Genomic DNA, 16,670 nt, shown 5'->3' with positions numbered 1-16,670 from the left:
TTCCAGAAATTCTGGTCTTGATGAATCCAGTAGGTGTCAGTGTAGCTCAAAGCATCCCTTCCACGAATGAGTTTCATAGTATCTCAACACTTTTAGTATTAAAGACACTACAGTTTTATTTATATATATATATATATATATATATATATATATATATATATATATATATATATATATATATATATATATATACACACACATATATATGTGTATATATATATATTCATTTTAATAGATTTTTTTATTTTATAGGTGTATTTTCTAAGTCTGTAAGTCATGGAGAAATGTTTAGAGTTGATTATGATAACTGATGTTTGGGGAAAATAAAAATGATAATACTAATAATAATGATATTAATAGTGATTTGTTGTAATCAATATATTTTAACCTTATTTTAATCTCCATGTCATTACATGGCAAGATTTATTTATATAAAGGTGATTCCCAAAAATACACAAATTGAAGTCAAGTCACATATATTCATGCAACCTATAAACTCAAATCTCCTTCAGGGGAAAAGGCATTGAGAATGGACCGCAAATCTGTGATCCCCTTTCCAGGATGATCGGGTTAAAGTAAAGGTATCACATGAAGTAGTATTTTCAAATGGTATCAAAAAACAGCAGGAGTCTATCTGACAAGATGAAGCGTGATATGTGGATTCTCGGGAGAAGGGCCTGATTTGATCAGATGGCTGGACTAGTGCTCCTTTGTCTCACTGCTCTGAAGTTTTCATAAACTCTGAAGTACACAAGTCAAGCTTGTCATTGGACTTGATGTGCATTTGGCCAACCTTGTAACATTGTGGGGATTGCACTTCTCTTCTATTCTGCTGAACCCTTGACCTGGATAAGGTTTCTCACCCATCTTTCTCTCTTCATCAGTCTTTTTGAATTAAAGCCAGCATTCGGTGAGAGCACTCACCCACTTCTAAAAAATAATCCATCAACGGCATTGAGTACAGTAATCAGAGATAATATTCTGAAATCCATTCACTGCTTCCTGAACTGTGCTTATTCACATTCCGCACGTGTGATTTTGCAGCACAATTACTGTATGTATTTGTGCAATACAGCAGCCTATGTCTTGTTGCCGGGCTTTGTCACATGGCTCTAGCATCACTGCACGTGAATCTACGTGTGTGGAACAGTAGCAGCATCTTTTGAGATCGGAATCATTTTATCACTCCTACCCCAAGAGCAAGGAACTTCAATGCTTTACCAGCCCCTAAGCAAATAGTTTCAGAGCAGGGAAAGAGGTAAACATTAATCAACGATACAAGAAAGGGTGTGTTGCCACCCAGGGAGGTTTGTTAATGAATGCATAGCTTGCTTGGTGGGTCCATATTCCTTTAAGCGTGAGTCATGCAGTCGAGAGCTGTGAAACAGCATATGCCAACATCCTCCCCCAACGCACCTTCTCCTTCCATCGTCAACGACTCAGGAGAATTGTTGTGTAATATATTGCGAGGTGTTATCTAAAATGTTATATAAAAAGATCGGCTTGTTTTCCATGCTTGATTCACTGATGTGCTCATATTATAATATATCATTTACATCTAAAATTAGCATAACTGAGACAAGGTCAATATATATAGCTTAGTGCTTTTTAACTCTTTTGCTGCTTCTGAATGCTTCAGATGTTGAAACCATTGAAACAGATCCTTCTGTGATTTTAGTCATTTCATTTCCCTCTTTTTGGGGTGAAATTTTAACTGCCTTAAGTGTCTTTTGCTGCATATTATACAGTGTGCCATCTTATTTTTGTTTTTCTATGTATAAAAATTTGAAGTGCCTTATGTGATGGGCCAAAGTTTCTTATATTACGTGCCAGAGTGACTCCTATTTTTTTCTGTTAACATTTTTTCTCCTTTGTATATTTCCTGCATTGCAATGCACCTTATTGCATTGTCCTGTTGTTTCTTTAATATTGTTTTGTTATTTTTAAATTACGTCTTTGACCAATGCCATTTTTAATATTAATTTTGGCCCCAAAAGAGGAAAAACTGGCTTTTTCCTGGGTACAAAAGAAAATAAATTCATATTTTGTGCTTTCTGTAGCAAATTTGGGCTTTAATGGTGAAATCCGAGTTACGCGGAAATACGCTTGACATCATGTAGGAACGGGATTCATTCCTAACTTGAGGACTCCAGTATTAATGACCTGTGTGTTCTATTACACTAGCAATGGCGCAATGACCGGCCACAAATCGTGATTCTTTCAATGGGACATCTGGTGATTGACAAAGGTCGGCCGGCTACTTCAGAAGATTACACCAGAGTCTTTGACAGTAATACTATTAACACCTAAAAACGCCTTCAGATAATCTGAATGTAAACCTGTATGTTTCTAATTGACACCGTGTGAAATACTATCACCGCAAGCACTTCAGTACCTTCAGTCAGTAGATGAGGCATCAATTCCTCGTTTAAGCCCTTGTAATTGGCGTAATTATTGTCATTTGAAGGCAGTGTATTGTTTGTGTGTCAAATGAGAGCACAAAGGAGGATCACCTTGCTGGGTTTGCTTTGAGAGGTGACAGGAGGGATAATACTTAAGGGCTAAAAATGCTCAACTTATTGGTGTGACAACGCTCACGTTTACATTTCTCGATAGGACCACCGAAAACGGTACATGAGAGTGTCTAGCTTCATACGCTTGTGAATGAAGTTAAAACTTTGCATTCAGTATAAATGCCTTTCATATTCTAAAAATAGTGGAATTATATTTTCACGTACATTATTAAAAAAAATCGAGATTAGAGTCTTTCTATCTGATGACACTGTAGCGTGACCACGCTGCCCACTGTTTCTACTTTCAGGAACAGACCCAGCGTTGGTTTTTAGATAGTGAGTGGATCTGAGACTCATGTTTATCTTCTTGCATGGTTGTTATAAAAAAGATGAAAAATGTCTAGATCATGAGAGGATTACGTAGTTATACACTAGGCGGTCTACACGGACGAGCAGAGTTGAGACATTACTACAGTAATAGGTCAGCTGCTGCCTGAACCAGCAGACAAGGAAAAGCACACATGACATCAAGCGGTCATAATCCTTCAGTCAATAGCAGTAATATAATAATCCCCTAATAATAATAAACGTTGTTCAGTTAAATGTTGATAAATACTTATTGATGCCCTCAAAAAAATGGATGCAACTCCAGTATAACATTGCCCTGGTAAGCATCAGTACCTGTTTTCCAATGTTTCCATATGGAGCATTTGTGGGTCAGTTGCCAGTCCAAGTCCAAAAGATGAGTGGGAGACTCAGTAGCCAAGACGTATAGACAGAACTGTAATGGAATACAGAAAATGGTTCAGAAATAGCACGTTTGGTGTCATCAAAACAAGATGATACACTGCTTATAATTTGGAGGGAGGGGGACCTGCAAAGATGATCCTGCCATTCCTTTTAATGAAGAGTAACAGAAAAGACATACAAACTTAGGACTGGGTAAAATTAACAAAGAAACAAACCTAATGGGGATGACACATCCGCACACCGATGACGACATAACCAAGAAAAAGCAAGAATCCCACACAGACTGACAACAACACAGGGTTTAAATACATGGTCAGGGGATCACAAGACAATTACAAACACCATGGTCACACGAGGGAAAGAGCGCCGGAAAGACAGCTAATCACACGGACAGCACACACAAGGAAAAACAAACCCACCCCAAAAACCCAACATAACGTGACAGATATGTTCTACTCATGATCACACTCATTCAAAGAAGAATGCTCTTTAAGTCCTAAACTTGCCGACTTGTCACATAACAATACCAGTGTCCAGTTTTCAAACATTTTAGTCTAGGAACAGATTTTTGCCACAAATGCAGGGCAAAAAGGAATCTGAAAGCCCTTGCTCTTGATGACTTGGTCTCCAAGATACAGCTAAGAAAAGTCTGAACCACAGGGGAGCCCTTTTGGAGCTGTTCTACCTCTCACTCACACTTCATTAGTTACATGAAGAGTTTACCCAGGATTATATCAGTATCTATAGTAACCCCTCCTCTTCTCCAGCGCCCCTCCATCAAGACACACTCCCAGAGGCTTCTATAACAGGAATCTAAGTGGCAGGCCTTTGCCACCAATGTCTCCAACTGCAGGATGGGTCCCTAGTTGAGTCACATTCACATGTCACTTCCAGCAGAAAACACTGAGGAAAAACTCCCTCACCAGGTACAGTGAAAGAGCAGAGACACAGTTGCACTGCTCTGTGTGTCAGCTACCACCCTTATTTAGTGAATCCTGAACAACGGGCAATCAGAGAGGGAACACCCGCAGCAAGACTTCAGTGTGAGGTAATACATTCACTTCATAGAGCATTCAAGAACAGAACTGGGACCTTTCAGTACAAGATACAGACATTGTTGTGCCTCAGACAGTTATACTATCACTTCTAACCTACCAAATACTTTGCATCCCTCTGAATGACAGTGGATGAGTGGAAGTTGACAACTGGATGTAGTTGTGGAAGCATGGAGGAATTGCATGATGCGGGATGCCAGAACCTCACCTTCATGTGGTGGATTTAATCTGCTCCATGGGTGCTGTTGGAACAGGAACAGGAGGATACAAACTGAGGTATGCTTCTACAAATGAGTAATTAATACACGATGATATGAACATGTATGTACATAGGTTCGTTAGGTTCATCCAATTGTACGTTTATCCTTAGGTTTTTCCAATTCAGCTTTCAATAAAAAAGGCATCTGTAGTCACATCACATTTAATTCTTGCAAGAAGAGAATACATCCGGACCGCTCGGCCGACCAAGATTATTCTAACGAGTGGCATTATGTCCTGCCCATTTAAGGCCTCAAATCAAAACAATTACAAGGTTATCGACTCGATCCAATTGCGTAAGCAAGAAACAAAACAATTCTATAATCAAGCAAACCTAGCGTCATACTAGCGTCACAAATTAAAACAATATGCTTGATAGCCATCCGCTGACCCAACAACAATTTAAGCGTCCTTCACAGATCTTCATTGCGAACTCGCATCTGGGGAAAAGGTTGAGGTGTATCTTCCAGTACTCAGTCCTCGGAGCAAGAACTTAGTGTATTGTTTTATGTCCTTGCGAACTCGTATCTCTCGCTGGACCCAGCTGTCCTGGAGAGCGACCTTGGCGTAAGCGTTTGTCTTCGTTGAAAGCGATCAACACATATAACTATATTGTTTAATATAGTTACACATTTAGGATGAGCATTACTATTCCTAATAAGCAAATATATTGATTAATATAGTAAGCATGTATATTATAAGGCTTTATATTCATTGCAAACACATTTATAATAATGATTACTCCATCATTCCCCCCTATATTATAAATTTGCACATGATCCCCTTAATAAAACTTCCTTTCAGCTTTATTCCATTAATTCCAAATGAACATATAGTAACATCCCAGAATTAACCCAACAATATCATACATGATATGATCATACATCAATACGTAGGCATTGTTTGCGCAAAGGCTTATTTTCGTTCTTTAATTTGTTGTACGGCAAGTTTTGACACATGCAAAATTGGACTTGTAATATTACCCAAAACAACATTGAGCATCCAAAATAGTCAATATTACGCGCATATGGCACAAATCCTATCAAGTCCACAATCATCAAGTGTCATAGAATTAACGAGCGCTCAAATATGGCCTTAAAATAGAGAACTTGGTAAGAATAAGTGGATTGATTGTTTTGTACTGATGAGAGAAATGCTCAAGACCTCATTGTCGTCTGTTTGGTTCCAATTATAGATGAGCTTCTAAGTGATGAATGCCAATTTATTGCTAATCAAGTTCAATATAAGAAAGGTCTACATGAGTGTTTTCTTCTTGTGAGTGGTCCGCTCTAGCAGCTGAGGCCATTCATAATCTCTGGCCCAAATCTAGACTATTGCATGATGCTCGCTTTGTACAGCAACCTAATATTCATCAACCTCTGCAAACAACAGTTGCTTTGGGAATCAACGTGCGTAATAGGCAGCTTCTTGAATAGGCACACATACTGTCTCAGGGGCGAGATGGATTACTGGAGTGACCACTGCTGTTGCATAAGCGCTTTCAGCTAATCATACTCATCTTCCTGGTCCCATATCACCTGGATAAACATTGTTGCTTACCTCCTGCTGAGGGATTTAGTCTATGGAAAGTAAACCACTCACTTGCATGTTCAGCATGTGGAAAACGCCCTCTCATAATCAACCCGTTATATAACTCGCTGTTTCTAAACACTGACCTTGCAGAATTATCAGCCTCTCTTTAATAACTTACCCTGAACTCATTTGCGGCGACGGGCGTCAAACCCATTGAGGCCGGGAGGTTTGAACCTACCTGGTTAAAAGATTGGAATTGTCTATTGCTGTTACTGACAGCGATTGTGTCCCCAATGCAAGCAATACTCTCTTCCAACAGTGGACAAGTTTACATATAAGTCCTCACTTCAACCCAATTGAGATGGTCTGGAATGGTTTTAATGGAGCTATTCAGGCCAGGGGTTTTCCTGAACTGCCAAGGTTCAAACTACTATTTAAATTTTCAGCCTTCTCATCTGCAGATGCAGAAAACGTTTAGGTGAACAACATGCCTTTTATACTTAGATGGAGCTGTTCAGTTCATTCACTTTTTCCTCCATGTCTGTTTAATATTTACTGTACATAATCCTTTCAACAAATTAATTACATCTCATCTCATTTTCTGATTCGCTTTGTCCTCACTAGGGTCGCGGGGGGTACTGGAGCCTATCCCAGCTGAATTTGGGCCAGAGGTGGGGGACACCCTGAATTGGCGGCCAGCTAATCGCAGGACACAAGGAGACAAACAACCATTCATGCCCACACTCATACCTAGAGGCAATTCAGAGTGTCCAATCAACCTACCATGCATGTCTTTGGAATGTGGAAGGAAACCGGAGTACCCGGAGAAAACCCACGCAGGCCCAGGGAGAACATGCAAACTCAACACAAGTAGACCGACCTGGATTTGAACCCCCACTGTGAGGCCGACGCGCTAACCACTCAGCCGCCGGGCCGCAAAAATTAATATCATTTTTATAAAAAAAATCGGAAAAGAAAATCTTTGCATTTATTAATTGAAGCAGCACAATTTGTTTAATTTTTTCGATTCTGATAAACCTCAGACAACATTCATGACCAGTTCTGGCTTCCACCCACCTCTTCAACCTGCTTCCCTGGTAGGTGCTACAGGACCATAACAGCCAAGACAAACAGACTCAAGGACAGTTTCTTTCCAAGAGCCGTCACCATACTCGAGTTCTGCACCTAGGAGGACCTAATCAAGACTAATTTCTTTATCTTGCACATGCACTAAAACTCCATAGGCTGCTAACCACTTTTTTCACTTTTTGTATGTAACCATTTATTCATGTTAACTGTACTTATCAATGTTATCAACTTATTCATTATGTTGACTACTTATTTATTACTTGTTTATTTATTATTTATTGATTATTTATCCATACGCTTGTTTACTTGTTGTTGTTATTTGTGCACTTCCCTACTTATGTTGTTGACTACTTATTTATTGAATGTTTATTTATTATTTATTTTTTATTCATCTGTTTATTATTCAGCATTATTATTTATCTCATTTCATCTAATTTTCTGAACCTCTTTATAATCATTAGGGTTGTGGGGGGTGCTGGAGCCAGTCCCAGCTGTCTCCGGCCCAGAGGCGGGGGACACCCTGAATCAGTGGCGAGCCGATCGGAGGATTATTATTTTGTTTTTTCCATTGTTATTTATGCAATTCGTGGTGAAGCTTTAAATCATAATTGTATAATGACCATAAAAGCATTTAATTCCATTCAATTCAAATCTAGCAAATTCCAGAGGGTTCACATACCTTTTTTAACCACTCTAAAACTGTATGTCAAAAAGTACCCCAGTACATTAAAAACGTACTCAAAAGTTATACCTCTCAAAATAGCAATAATCATAAATAGTGATCATTAAAAAAAACAGTATATTTCTTTTCCCTACAGTGTTTTGAAATGACGTGCTGAGGCTGTGTGTCAAATTGGTTGCAGGGAATCCTTATCATGCCTTAGATGGTGCAGATGGTGAGGGAGCTTCGGGAGAATACTGAGCGGCGTGCATCGGTGGAAGGGTCCGTATTGGGAGGAGGAAGCTCAGTGTAGGTTGGCTGAGCGGAGAGGCAGAAGGCAAGAGAGAGAGAGATATACACGAGCGTTTATCTATATCGGGACATCCCCATCTGTCCTGACAGAAACCTGACCAGGTGGCTCCTTAGCTGGGAGCGGAGCCTACAACAGCTTGCCTCTCACGTTAATCTCCACATTGGTGACGCCAGCAGTGTACGTAAAACCCAGTGTGCGTTTGTTTTGTGGTCTGTTCTTCAGACCAGTTTCCAGGGGATTCACGCATTGAGACAGCGCCTTCTTTTTGGCCATTAGACAGAGCGGGGATACTATGTTAATTATTTTTGCTTGGATTCTCTAAAGACACGCACATCAAAATTCACTTTTTGCATTTGCACTATTATCATGTTGCCAGAAATAAATAAGGTAAGATAACATTATGTTTATTAATACTCTAAACACACTATATGTATTTTGGTTGTTATATATCTACTATATGTATATGTACATCTATTCATTTATTCATTCATTCATTTTCCGAACCGCTTATCCCCACAAGGGTGGTCTTGGAGCCTATCCCTTCTAACTACGGTCACCAGGCAGGGGACACCCTGAATCGGTGGCCAGGCAATATATCAACATTTATGTATGTTTGACGTCTTTGGATGCATGAGTGCATATAATTATCAACACGGGGTCTATATTTTTGCTTGCTGTTATGGATCTACTTTGATACATTTTTAGGAAAGCCCTAGAATGCATGAGTTGTATTGATAAACTCAATATTCTCACTGCTTAATATATATAAATAAATATATAGGCATTCAGATATTCAACTTAAATCATCAAACCAAATTTCATTTCCTGGCCCCTTATTTGTGATGGAGGAAACTGAGATCTCTTTCTTTTTGGGTCATTGCTTCCAACATTCATGTTTTAAAATGTGAATTGAGTGAAATGTTACTTTACTTTCATCTCATTTGTTGACCGTGTGAACCAAGTCAGCATCATACACAGCTTCCCTTGTGCACCTGCTGAGTTGAGTGTTCACTGTTTTACTTGTAGTTATGTTGCCTAAGAAATGAGGCTATTTGGATATGTATTTTGGTTGATTTTTGTTTATATTTCAGCAATACCATTTTCCATTATGACTAGCCTATGTGCTTAGTATGCAAAGAGAATATCAAACAAGTAAGGTCAAAGAATTTAGCATGTATATATATATCACAGTTGCTTTGTAACATCTATGATTCACAGTCTTTGGTTATGCTTTCTTAAATCTATTAATGACAGTGGAACTGGGAAAGCTGGAAGTGAATGATCAATTTTGCCAAGTTAAATGGTTAGGACATCTAGCATCAATGGCTACCATTGGCAGAAACTGAGTTAAGGACTCAGGAACTTTGTCACGTGATGTCATAGAGCTCAACATTCATGAGTCAACTCTATCCATCCAGGTGAGTTTTTACATGTCATCAGCCACAAGGACCTACATTCCACCTGCTTTGGATTGCAACATGACAACAGTGAAGACCCCCTGCGTTTTTTTTCTAACCTATAGAAGACTGAAGCCAACAGGCCCTTTCTGGATCTTGTTTACTTATAGAGTACTGGAAGTACTTTCAGTCCAGATGAGAAATTTGGGATTAATGTTGTTGGGTTTGCTTAACACAGGAGAGGCTTTAGATTATAGCAAGTCTTTTTATATCAGTCAGTACATCTGTTTCAATTCTTCCTCCCATTCAGGGCAGGTAGAGTGATCGGCACATATTTCCAAATGGGGCTAAGCTTTATTTCACCCATAAGGAGCCAAGACAGGCTCACACACTGATTAAAAAGGCACGTGCGAGCCAGATTGGTGGCAAGGGGGACTCATCCCAAATACCTCAGGTCCTTTTTTTAGAACAGGAAAGTCTTTTGCTAATGACAAAGAGTATGCTTTTCTGGTACACATTCAGGCATACTCGTGCAAGCATGTGAACCAAGGGGGAAAAGTGCGGCATATTGGTTGTTGCTGGATTTTTATGGAAGTGATGTATTTTTAGATCCCAGTGCATTATTTTTGGGAGCTTGGCTACGATCTTGCTCGGCTCCCTGCAGTATGTTCGTGTATGTGCCCGTGCCAAAGACAGTGTCTAGAAAATAGGAGAATAAATCTCTGCATGAGTGCAAAAGGATTCCTTTATCAGTAATTGTATGTGAATTTCTACCCCCATTGCCGTAATTTCACGGTGTCAAAAAAGTAATAGCTTTAGCTATGGTTTAAATCTTATTTTTCCGCCCCCAGACATCACGACCAGAGGCTTTCCCTCACAGACAGCCAGCAGAGGGAAGTCGTCTTGGGACCACCCGATCCTGCCTACAGGTCCATTTTTAACATCTTGAAGAAGATTAATCAAAATTTCGAACATTATGAAGGCTGTCTTTGTTTAAGGCAAATAGAGGGGTGGCCGCTTGTGTAAACATTTTTCTAATGCCAGAAATTGGTCTTATCTTTAACCCCCTAGGACTGGCGTCAACATATGTGTACATCACATTTTTGGTTGTCACAAGACTACAATGTTAAATCTTGGACTTCAAGGGCCTGGCGTCCACTTATGATGTGGACATCATTTTTCTCAGAAACTACATCATGTAAAAAGATAATTCTTTGTTTTTACACACATCAGGTCCCAAATAGCCTAACTTTCAAAGAAAAAAGAAAAATGCATGCTTTGCAAGAGTTTGGGTCTTAGGAGGTTAACAATTCTTTAATGCAGTTCATTGCACTGGCATTAATAATGCAGATCCCTATTTTTTCATGCCACAAAGTCATTGTAATTGCTTTAACCGGACACATTTGTGGAATAGCAGGTAACAACATAAAGGCATGTCCCAAATTTCCTCCGTATTTCCCCAGTGTTGAGACTTATATACAGCTTTATGAAATCTTATTCTTCATCGTGAACTTGGCATCAGGCAGGGAGTTAATTTTACCCATTGGGTTCTAAGAGTATTCTGGACGGCGCCCAAAGAAGAGCAGGTTTCTGCTCTTCTCCCCCACAAAGCCCCCAGAGACAGGCCGGGACGGGGCCAAGTAGGGACCACAGACTTTGTCCGCATTACCCTCGGTAACTCCAGCCGCTCCCTGCTGGGGGTCATGATCACCTGAGCCTCAAACTAAAAAGGGATGAGCCCGACACAATGACGTCCCAATGAAAGAAGCACTGACAGGCGCATGAGGACATTGTAAAAAAGATATCATTCATTTATATGTCATACAGACTGACCCACTCTACGTATTTTAGTCTTATAATTGTGCTCCAAATAATTATATATATATATATATATATATATATATATATATATATATATATATATATATATATATATATATATATATATATATATATATATATATATATATATATAAATATATATATATAATTATTTGGATATATATATATATATATATATATAATTATTTGGAGCGCAATTATATTTTTCTTCTTTAACGTAATGCCGCTGTCTTTATTCATTTTGTTATATTTACCGCTGAAGAATAACCATCTCACCTTGTGACCAAATGTTCTTGGCATTTGTCACCATATAGTGAAGTTAGTAGTTAACAGAGGGTTATTTTTACTTACAGAATTTTGGCCCAGGAGTCGGAAGTTTGCCTCCACTGGAGCCTCCGGTGGTCCAGGTGGTGGTCAGCAATGCCAAGAATCAGCACCAGCAGCAGTGTGGGCACATCCTGCCCCAAATTGTCAATCATGCAGTCCAGAATCACTATCAAACAAACACAGTAAGGACCTTATTAATTCATCTTTTTTTGAGCACTTTATTATTTCTGAATGTTTTAAATATCACTGTGCTATTTTCAATAGTCGCAAACATGCATTTGTGGGCTTAGTGTGACATAAAGCTCTTGCAGGTTGACAGGCCCAAGCCCACTCTGCAGTTCACCATGCGATTTGGTGCAACTATGGATAAAATATCGGCATCTCGCAACAACAAACTCTTCAGCAGCAGGTTGAATAAAGAAAAGGCACCCGAAGCGCCAAGACTGCCAATGTCCCCCACAGGTATGTTTTCACGGATCGCAAGAAAAAGACATCACATACTCACACACACACCAAGTAATATTGTGCATTGACTCATGGTAAATAATAACTTGTTTGCGTCACAAACACTTTTTCATCCTCCTCTGCTTTTTGAGCAATGTGATAACATGACTCATGTGGTCCTCCTACTCTTCCAAAAGACTCAGTTAACAACTTCCAAGATCGTCTGACAGAGTTTGAGAGAGAGGAAATTCTGGACTACACAGAGATCTGGTTCCTGGGGTTGGGTTCTCAGAAGATCGAAGGCTCCCATGCCACACCCCAAAACTGTGGATATGATGACGAGCAGGGCAGCTACATCAGGGTAATATTTTGATACTTCATCTCACAAAGCATGGAATAAATTAAAGTCAGAACTAGTGGTAGGAACTTCACAATATAAGATGATTTGCGATAAACATTACATTGAACATATTGACAAGGTTTTTGGGACACTAATTATTTCGATAAATCACAATATTGATATATTATATTGTTACGCATTTTCTGCTCCAGCATTTCTTCTATTTTCAAAAAGTAGGGAACATAAGATCAGCTAAAACGTTAAGATTTGTCTGAACCAAGGCGTGTTATCCAACCCCTTATGAGTAAATAGAACCAAAAGATAATTGTTGAACTATTTAAAAAATATCTTTTGAAAAATGGGTGTTTAAAAAATAAAAGCTTGAGTTTACACATTAAAGAAATGCAATCACTCGTCTATTACGATCCGACAGCCGTTTCTGGCGACCATAAAATTTCAACTCTCTATGTTGCATGGTTTGAACAAACATAGTGAGAGAATCTTAACATACACACACACACACACTCACACACCCATAAATCAGGCTTTATAAGGATTATAGACTACCGACATACAGGTTTAAATTGACTCAATGTGAAATCAAAGTATGCTGTTTAGGGGAGTTAATGTGTCAATACTAGGCTGTAAATACTTGATTTTATGTACTATACTGTACACTCATTTTGTTGCTGCAGGTGCTGCATGACCACATTGCCTACAGATTTGAAGTACTAGAAGTAATTGGCAAGGGCTCCTTTGGACAAGTTCTCAAATGCTTGGACCACAAGACCAACGAACTTGTAGCCGTTAAGATGATACGCAACAAGAAGAGGTGCAAATTCTTTTTGTTCCTTTTGTATCGAATGCCCATGGTCGAACACTCTCTGGAACTCAGCATCTGACTTGGTTCCCAGGTTCCATCACCAAGCTTTAGTTGAGCTAAAGATCCTGGACGTGATAAAAAGGAAAGACAAAGACAACCTTCACAACGTCATCCACATGAAGGAGTACTTCTACTTCAGAAATCACCTCTGCATCTCCTTCGAGCTTCTCGGGTTGGTGCATACTCTTGTTTATCGCTCTTTAACAAGGTGTTATCACGTTCAGAGGATCAGGGGTTACGTGGCAGTTTTGTGTATCCCTTTAAATGGACGACCTTTATTGGACGTCTTGGACTGCCACCTTGTCTTACATTACTGTCACCAAATCCTTTAGTTAAGGCCTTGATTAGAGCCCTATCTCTTACCCCTTCTTGCTTCATTGTGTGGAAGGTCCAATTACACCATCCATAGAGCAGCTCATGGCAATAGCCAGCAAAATAGCATGGCTGGCTTAATTATGTGTTTTCCCCAAGTGGGGGGAAGCTGTAAAATATAAAATATATATATATATTTTTTTTTTTTTCAATGAAGCTTTAAGAAAGGTACCAAGATAACCCAATTGTCGTCTTAACAATTTAGTAAGTGGCACATTTCTCATGCCAGGGTGAACCTGTACGAGCTCATCAAAAAGAACAACTTCCAGGGCTTTAGTGTGGCTCTCATACGTCGCTTCACTCATGCTCTACTCAAGTGCCTTCAGATGCTCCACAGAGAGAAGATCATCCATTGTGACCTCAAGCCGGTATGTATTTATGCAGAAACGTAATGTGCTATTTTAGTTCATCACCTGAAGCTGGAAAACAAGTTTGATGAAGACACATTTTAATCTAGTATTCCTCTATATGGCCTTCTAAGCAGTTCCTGTGATAATTATATAGTCATAGACTATGTGTGCCATCTGGTGGAGCTGTGAGGCATCACAGTTTTTCTTCTTCCATAGGAAAATATCTTACTTTCTCAGAGAGGGGCAGGGAACATCAAGGTGGTTGATTTCGGATCAAGTTGTTATGAACAACAAAGAGGTAATACAAATTGCCATGAGATTTGAAATAAAAACACAAACCATACTGTGCGTAAACATAGACAAACACATAAACATGATTTTATTTTAGTCCAAATGTACACTTAATTAAGAGCATCAATTAAGTGTGATTTCTTCCATTGTAGTGTACACATACATCCAGAGCCGTTTCTACCGCTCCCCAGAGGTCATCCTAGGTCACCCCTACAGCATGGCCATTGACATGTGGAGTCTAGGTTGCATCATGGCTGAGCTCTATACCGGGTACCCCCTTTTTCCCGGAGAGAGTGAAGTGGAGCAGATAGCATGTATCATGGAGGTAAGCATGTGATGAAACACTCAGTAGCATGTGCATGAGTATTTGAACTCAAAACATTGAAACTTGCTGTTCCTTTTCCAGATTCTTGGAATGCCTCCAAATGATTTTGTTCAGTCTGCATCCAGGAGGAGATTGTTCTTTGGTAACTATTCATTTCTAATACGAAAATATTCGCTATAAAATGTCAGTACCCGGCGCAGCTTACATACAATTGTATTTACGTATGTTTCAGACTCAAAAGGAAATCCCCGAAACACCACCAACAGTAAGGGGAAGAAACGAAAACCAAATTCCAAGGAGTTGTCAACGACGCTGAAGACGAACGACATGTTATTCTTAGATTTCATCACACGCTGCCTCACGTAAGCTCATGTTGCAGTTCTGCTGTTGTCTGGAAATAAGGACCGCTTCTGTTTCTCTGTTCTTAAAACACATTTTCTTATCTCTTGTCCCATTCAGATGGGATCCATCAAAAAGGATGACACCCGATGAGGGCTTAAAGCATGGCTGGATCCTGGAGGGTAATTTCAACAAGGCGAAACCCAGAACCAAACCGTCAGGGAAGAAGTCGAAAGACAGTGGGCCGGATACAGAGAAAATCGGTGATTACAATCACAGCAACCAAGCCTACAGCAAACCATGTAAGTACTTGGTAACTTGAATTGAAATGAATGCTTTTATTGTCATTATACAAGTATAATGGTATACAAGTCATTGGGCCTGTTGGTCTTGGCTGTTATGGTTCTGTAGCGCCTGCCAGAGGGCAGCAGATTGAACATGCAACATACAGATCCAATCTTTTTTCCCATGGTACAGCGGAGAGGTTCACCACCGGAGAAAACAGTGATGAAGACAAGCTGACGAGGCACAGCTCGGACACAAAGACAACCCCGGGCGAGCGCCTGCGACCTATCGGGGCTTCAGCAGAAGACGGGGTGTGTGACGGCGAGAAATCCAAGCATCAGGAGGCTGGTATTGAGAGGCTCGTCCACATCGTCATCAAACCTCAGGAGGAAGAGGGAACAGAAAGCCATGACAGTCTTGTGCCCTCTCAGTGTTTGCCTCATATTGTGTAATGGCAGAAGAACGTTTTGTGGTGTCCAAAATGAACGGGGAACTCACCCGGGTGCTGAGAATTGCTCCGTTTTGTCCATTTATCCGTCAGGAAAAGCTTTCCTGCAGGGCGATGTGACTGATGATAGCTTGTTATAAACACTGCCATGTTGTTGTTGTTTAGTGTGGAATTGACACCACACAAGTCATATTAGTTTGAAGAAGAATGGTCCGTCAAAATTGACATGAGAATAAGAAGTTTTCAGATGATGTAAAAAGAGAATTTCAGATTTTTTTGTGCTAGCCTGAGAGATGGTATTACTCACATAATGTAGTGTATATATTGATTCATTAATTTAATCGTTATTCACTGGGAAGTCTTGGTTCAAAATTGAAATCTAGGAAAATCCTAATTTTGTGAGAAATCTTTATTTTAAGAATCTACAGTTGCGAGTGATTAGTAGGTCTGCCTCACAGTTCTGAGATTGGGATAAGCCTCCAGCACCCCCCGGGACCCTTGTGAGAATAAGCAGAATGGAAAATGAACACAAAAAATGGCAAGGAGATTCTCATTTATTTTTCTCTTACATTATTTTATAACCCTTCTCATGCTACCTATTAAAGTACAGACTGAGCCAAAACTGTTTTGTATGCAAAGACCCAATGTCATGTGCATTTTAACTGGAGTGTGTTATGCTTATAGATTAATGGATTTATTTTAGAAAATGTTTTGTATATGAGTCACAAAATATTTGAACCTTGGCAGCAATTGTGTAGTTATGATTAAAAATTATTGTGTAATGTGTCCAAAATACGTGTATAGTATTGAAAACCTATTTATCGTTGTATTGTATAATAAGACTTTAAATGTTTG

The 16,670-nt window shown here is 39.5% G+C and overlaps 1 protein-coding gene and 1 long non-coding RNA gene across 17 annotated transcripts in view; one reads left to right on the top strand and one right to left on the bottom strand.

Annotated features, from left to right (window-relative positions):
- LOC144071753 (uncharacterized) overlaps positions 1-16,670 on the bottom strand; it is a 76,278-nt gene that overhangs the window by 58,255 nt on the left and 1,353 nt on the right. For 14 of the 16 annotated variants that reach the window (XR_013299713.1, XR_013299708.1, XR_013299712.1 and 11 more), the window contains 3 exons: positions 11,763-11,904; positions 4,419-4,560; positions 3,195-3,294 (listed from right to left, as the gene is read on the bottom strand). This is a non-coding gene — a long non-coding RNA (uncharacterized LOC144071753). The remainder of the gene's footprint in view (positions 1-3,194; positions 3,295-4,418; positions 4,561-11,762; positions 11,905-16,670) is intronic. The other 2 variants (XR_013299709.1, XR_013299710.1) reach the window with 2 other exon arrangements.
- dyrk4 (dual-specificity tyrosine-(Y)-phosphorylation regulated kinase 4) overlaps positions 8,122-16,670 on the top strand; it is an 8,852-nt gene continuing 303 nt past the window's right edge. The window contains exons 1-14 of the mRNA XM_077597130.1: positions 8,122-8,559; positions 10,421-10,498; positions 11,765-11,920; positions 12,050-12,200; positions 12,380-12,543; positions 13,218-13,354; positions 13,437-13,577; positions 14,007-14,145; positions 14,344-14,425; positions 14,571-14,743; positions 14,825-14,885; positions 14,976-15,105; positions 15,203-15,384; positions 15,560-16,670. The exon at positions 15,560-16,670 is cut by the window's right edge and continues 303 nt beyond it. Of these exons, the coding sequence (XP_077453256.1) occupies positions 8,539-8,559; positions 10,421-10,498; positions 11,765-11,920; positions 12,050-12,200; positions 12,380-12,543; positions 13,218-13,354; positions 13,437-13,577; positions 14,007-14,145; positions 14,344-14,425; positions 14,571-14,743; positions 14,825-14,885; positions 14,976-15,105; positions 15,203-15,384; positions 15,560-15,819 (1,875 nt within the window). The 5' untranslated portion in view covers positions 8,122-8,538 and the 3' untranslated portion in view covers positions 15,820-16,670. The remainder of the gene's footprint in view (positions 8,560-10,420; positions 10,499-11,764; positions 11,921-12,049; positions 12,201-12,379; positions 12,544-13,217; positions 13,355-13,436; positions 13,578-14,006; positions 14,146-14,343; positions 14,426-14,570; positions 14,744-14,824; positions 14,886-14,975; positions 15,106-15,202; positions 15,385-15,559) is intronic.

Source organism: Stigmatopora argus, chromosome 3, assembly GCF_051989625.1.
Source record: "Stigmatopora argus isolate UIUO_Sarg chromosome 3, RoL_Sarg_1.0, whole genome shotgun sequence".
In the NCBI taxonomy this organism is placed as follows: Eukaryota; Metazoa; Chordata; class Actinopteri; order Syngnathiformes; family Syngnathidae; genus Stigmatopora; species Stigmatopora argus.
Note: the sequence above shows the minus strand (reverse complement) of the source record. Positions and strands in the feature narration are given on the sequence as shown.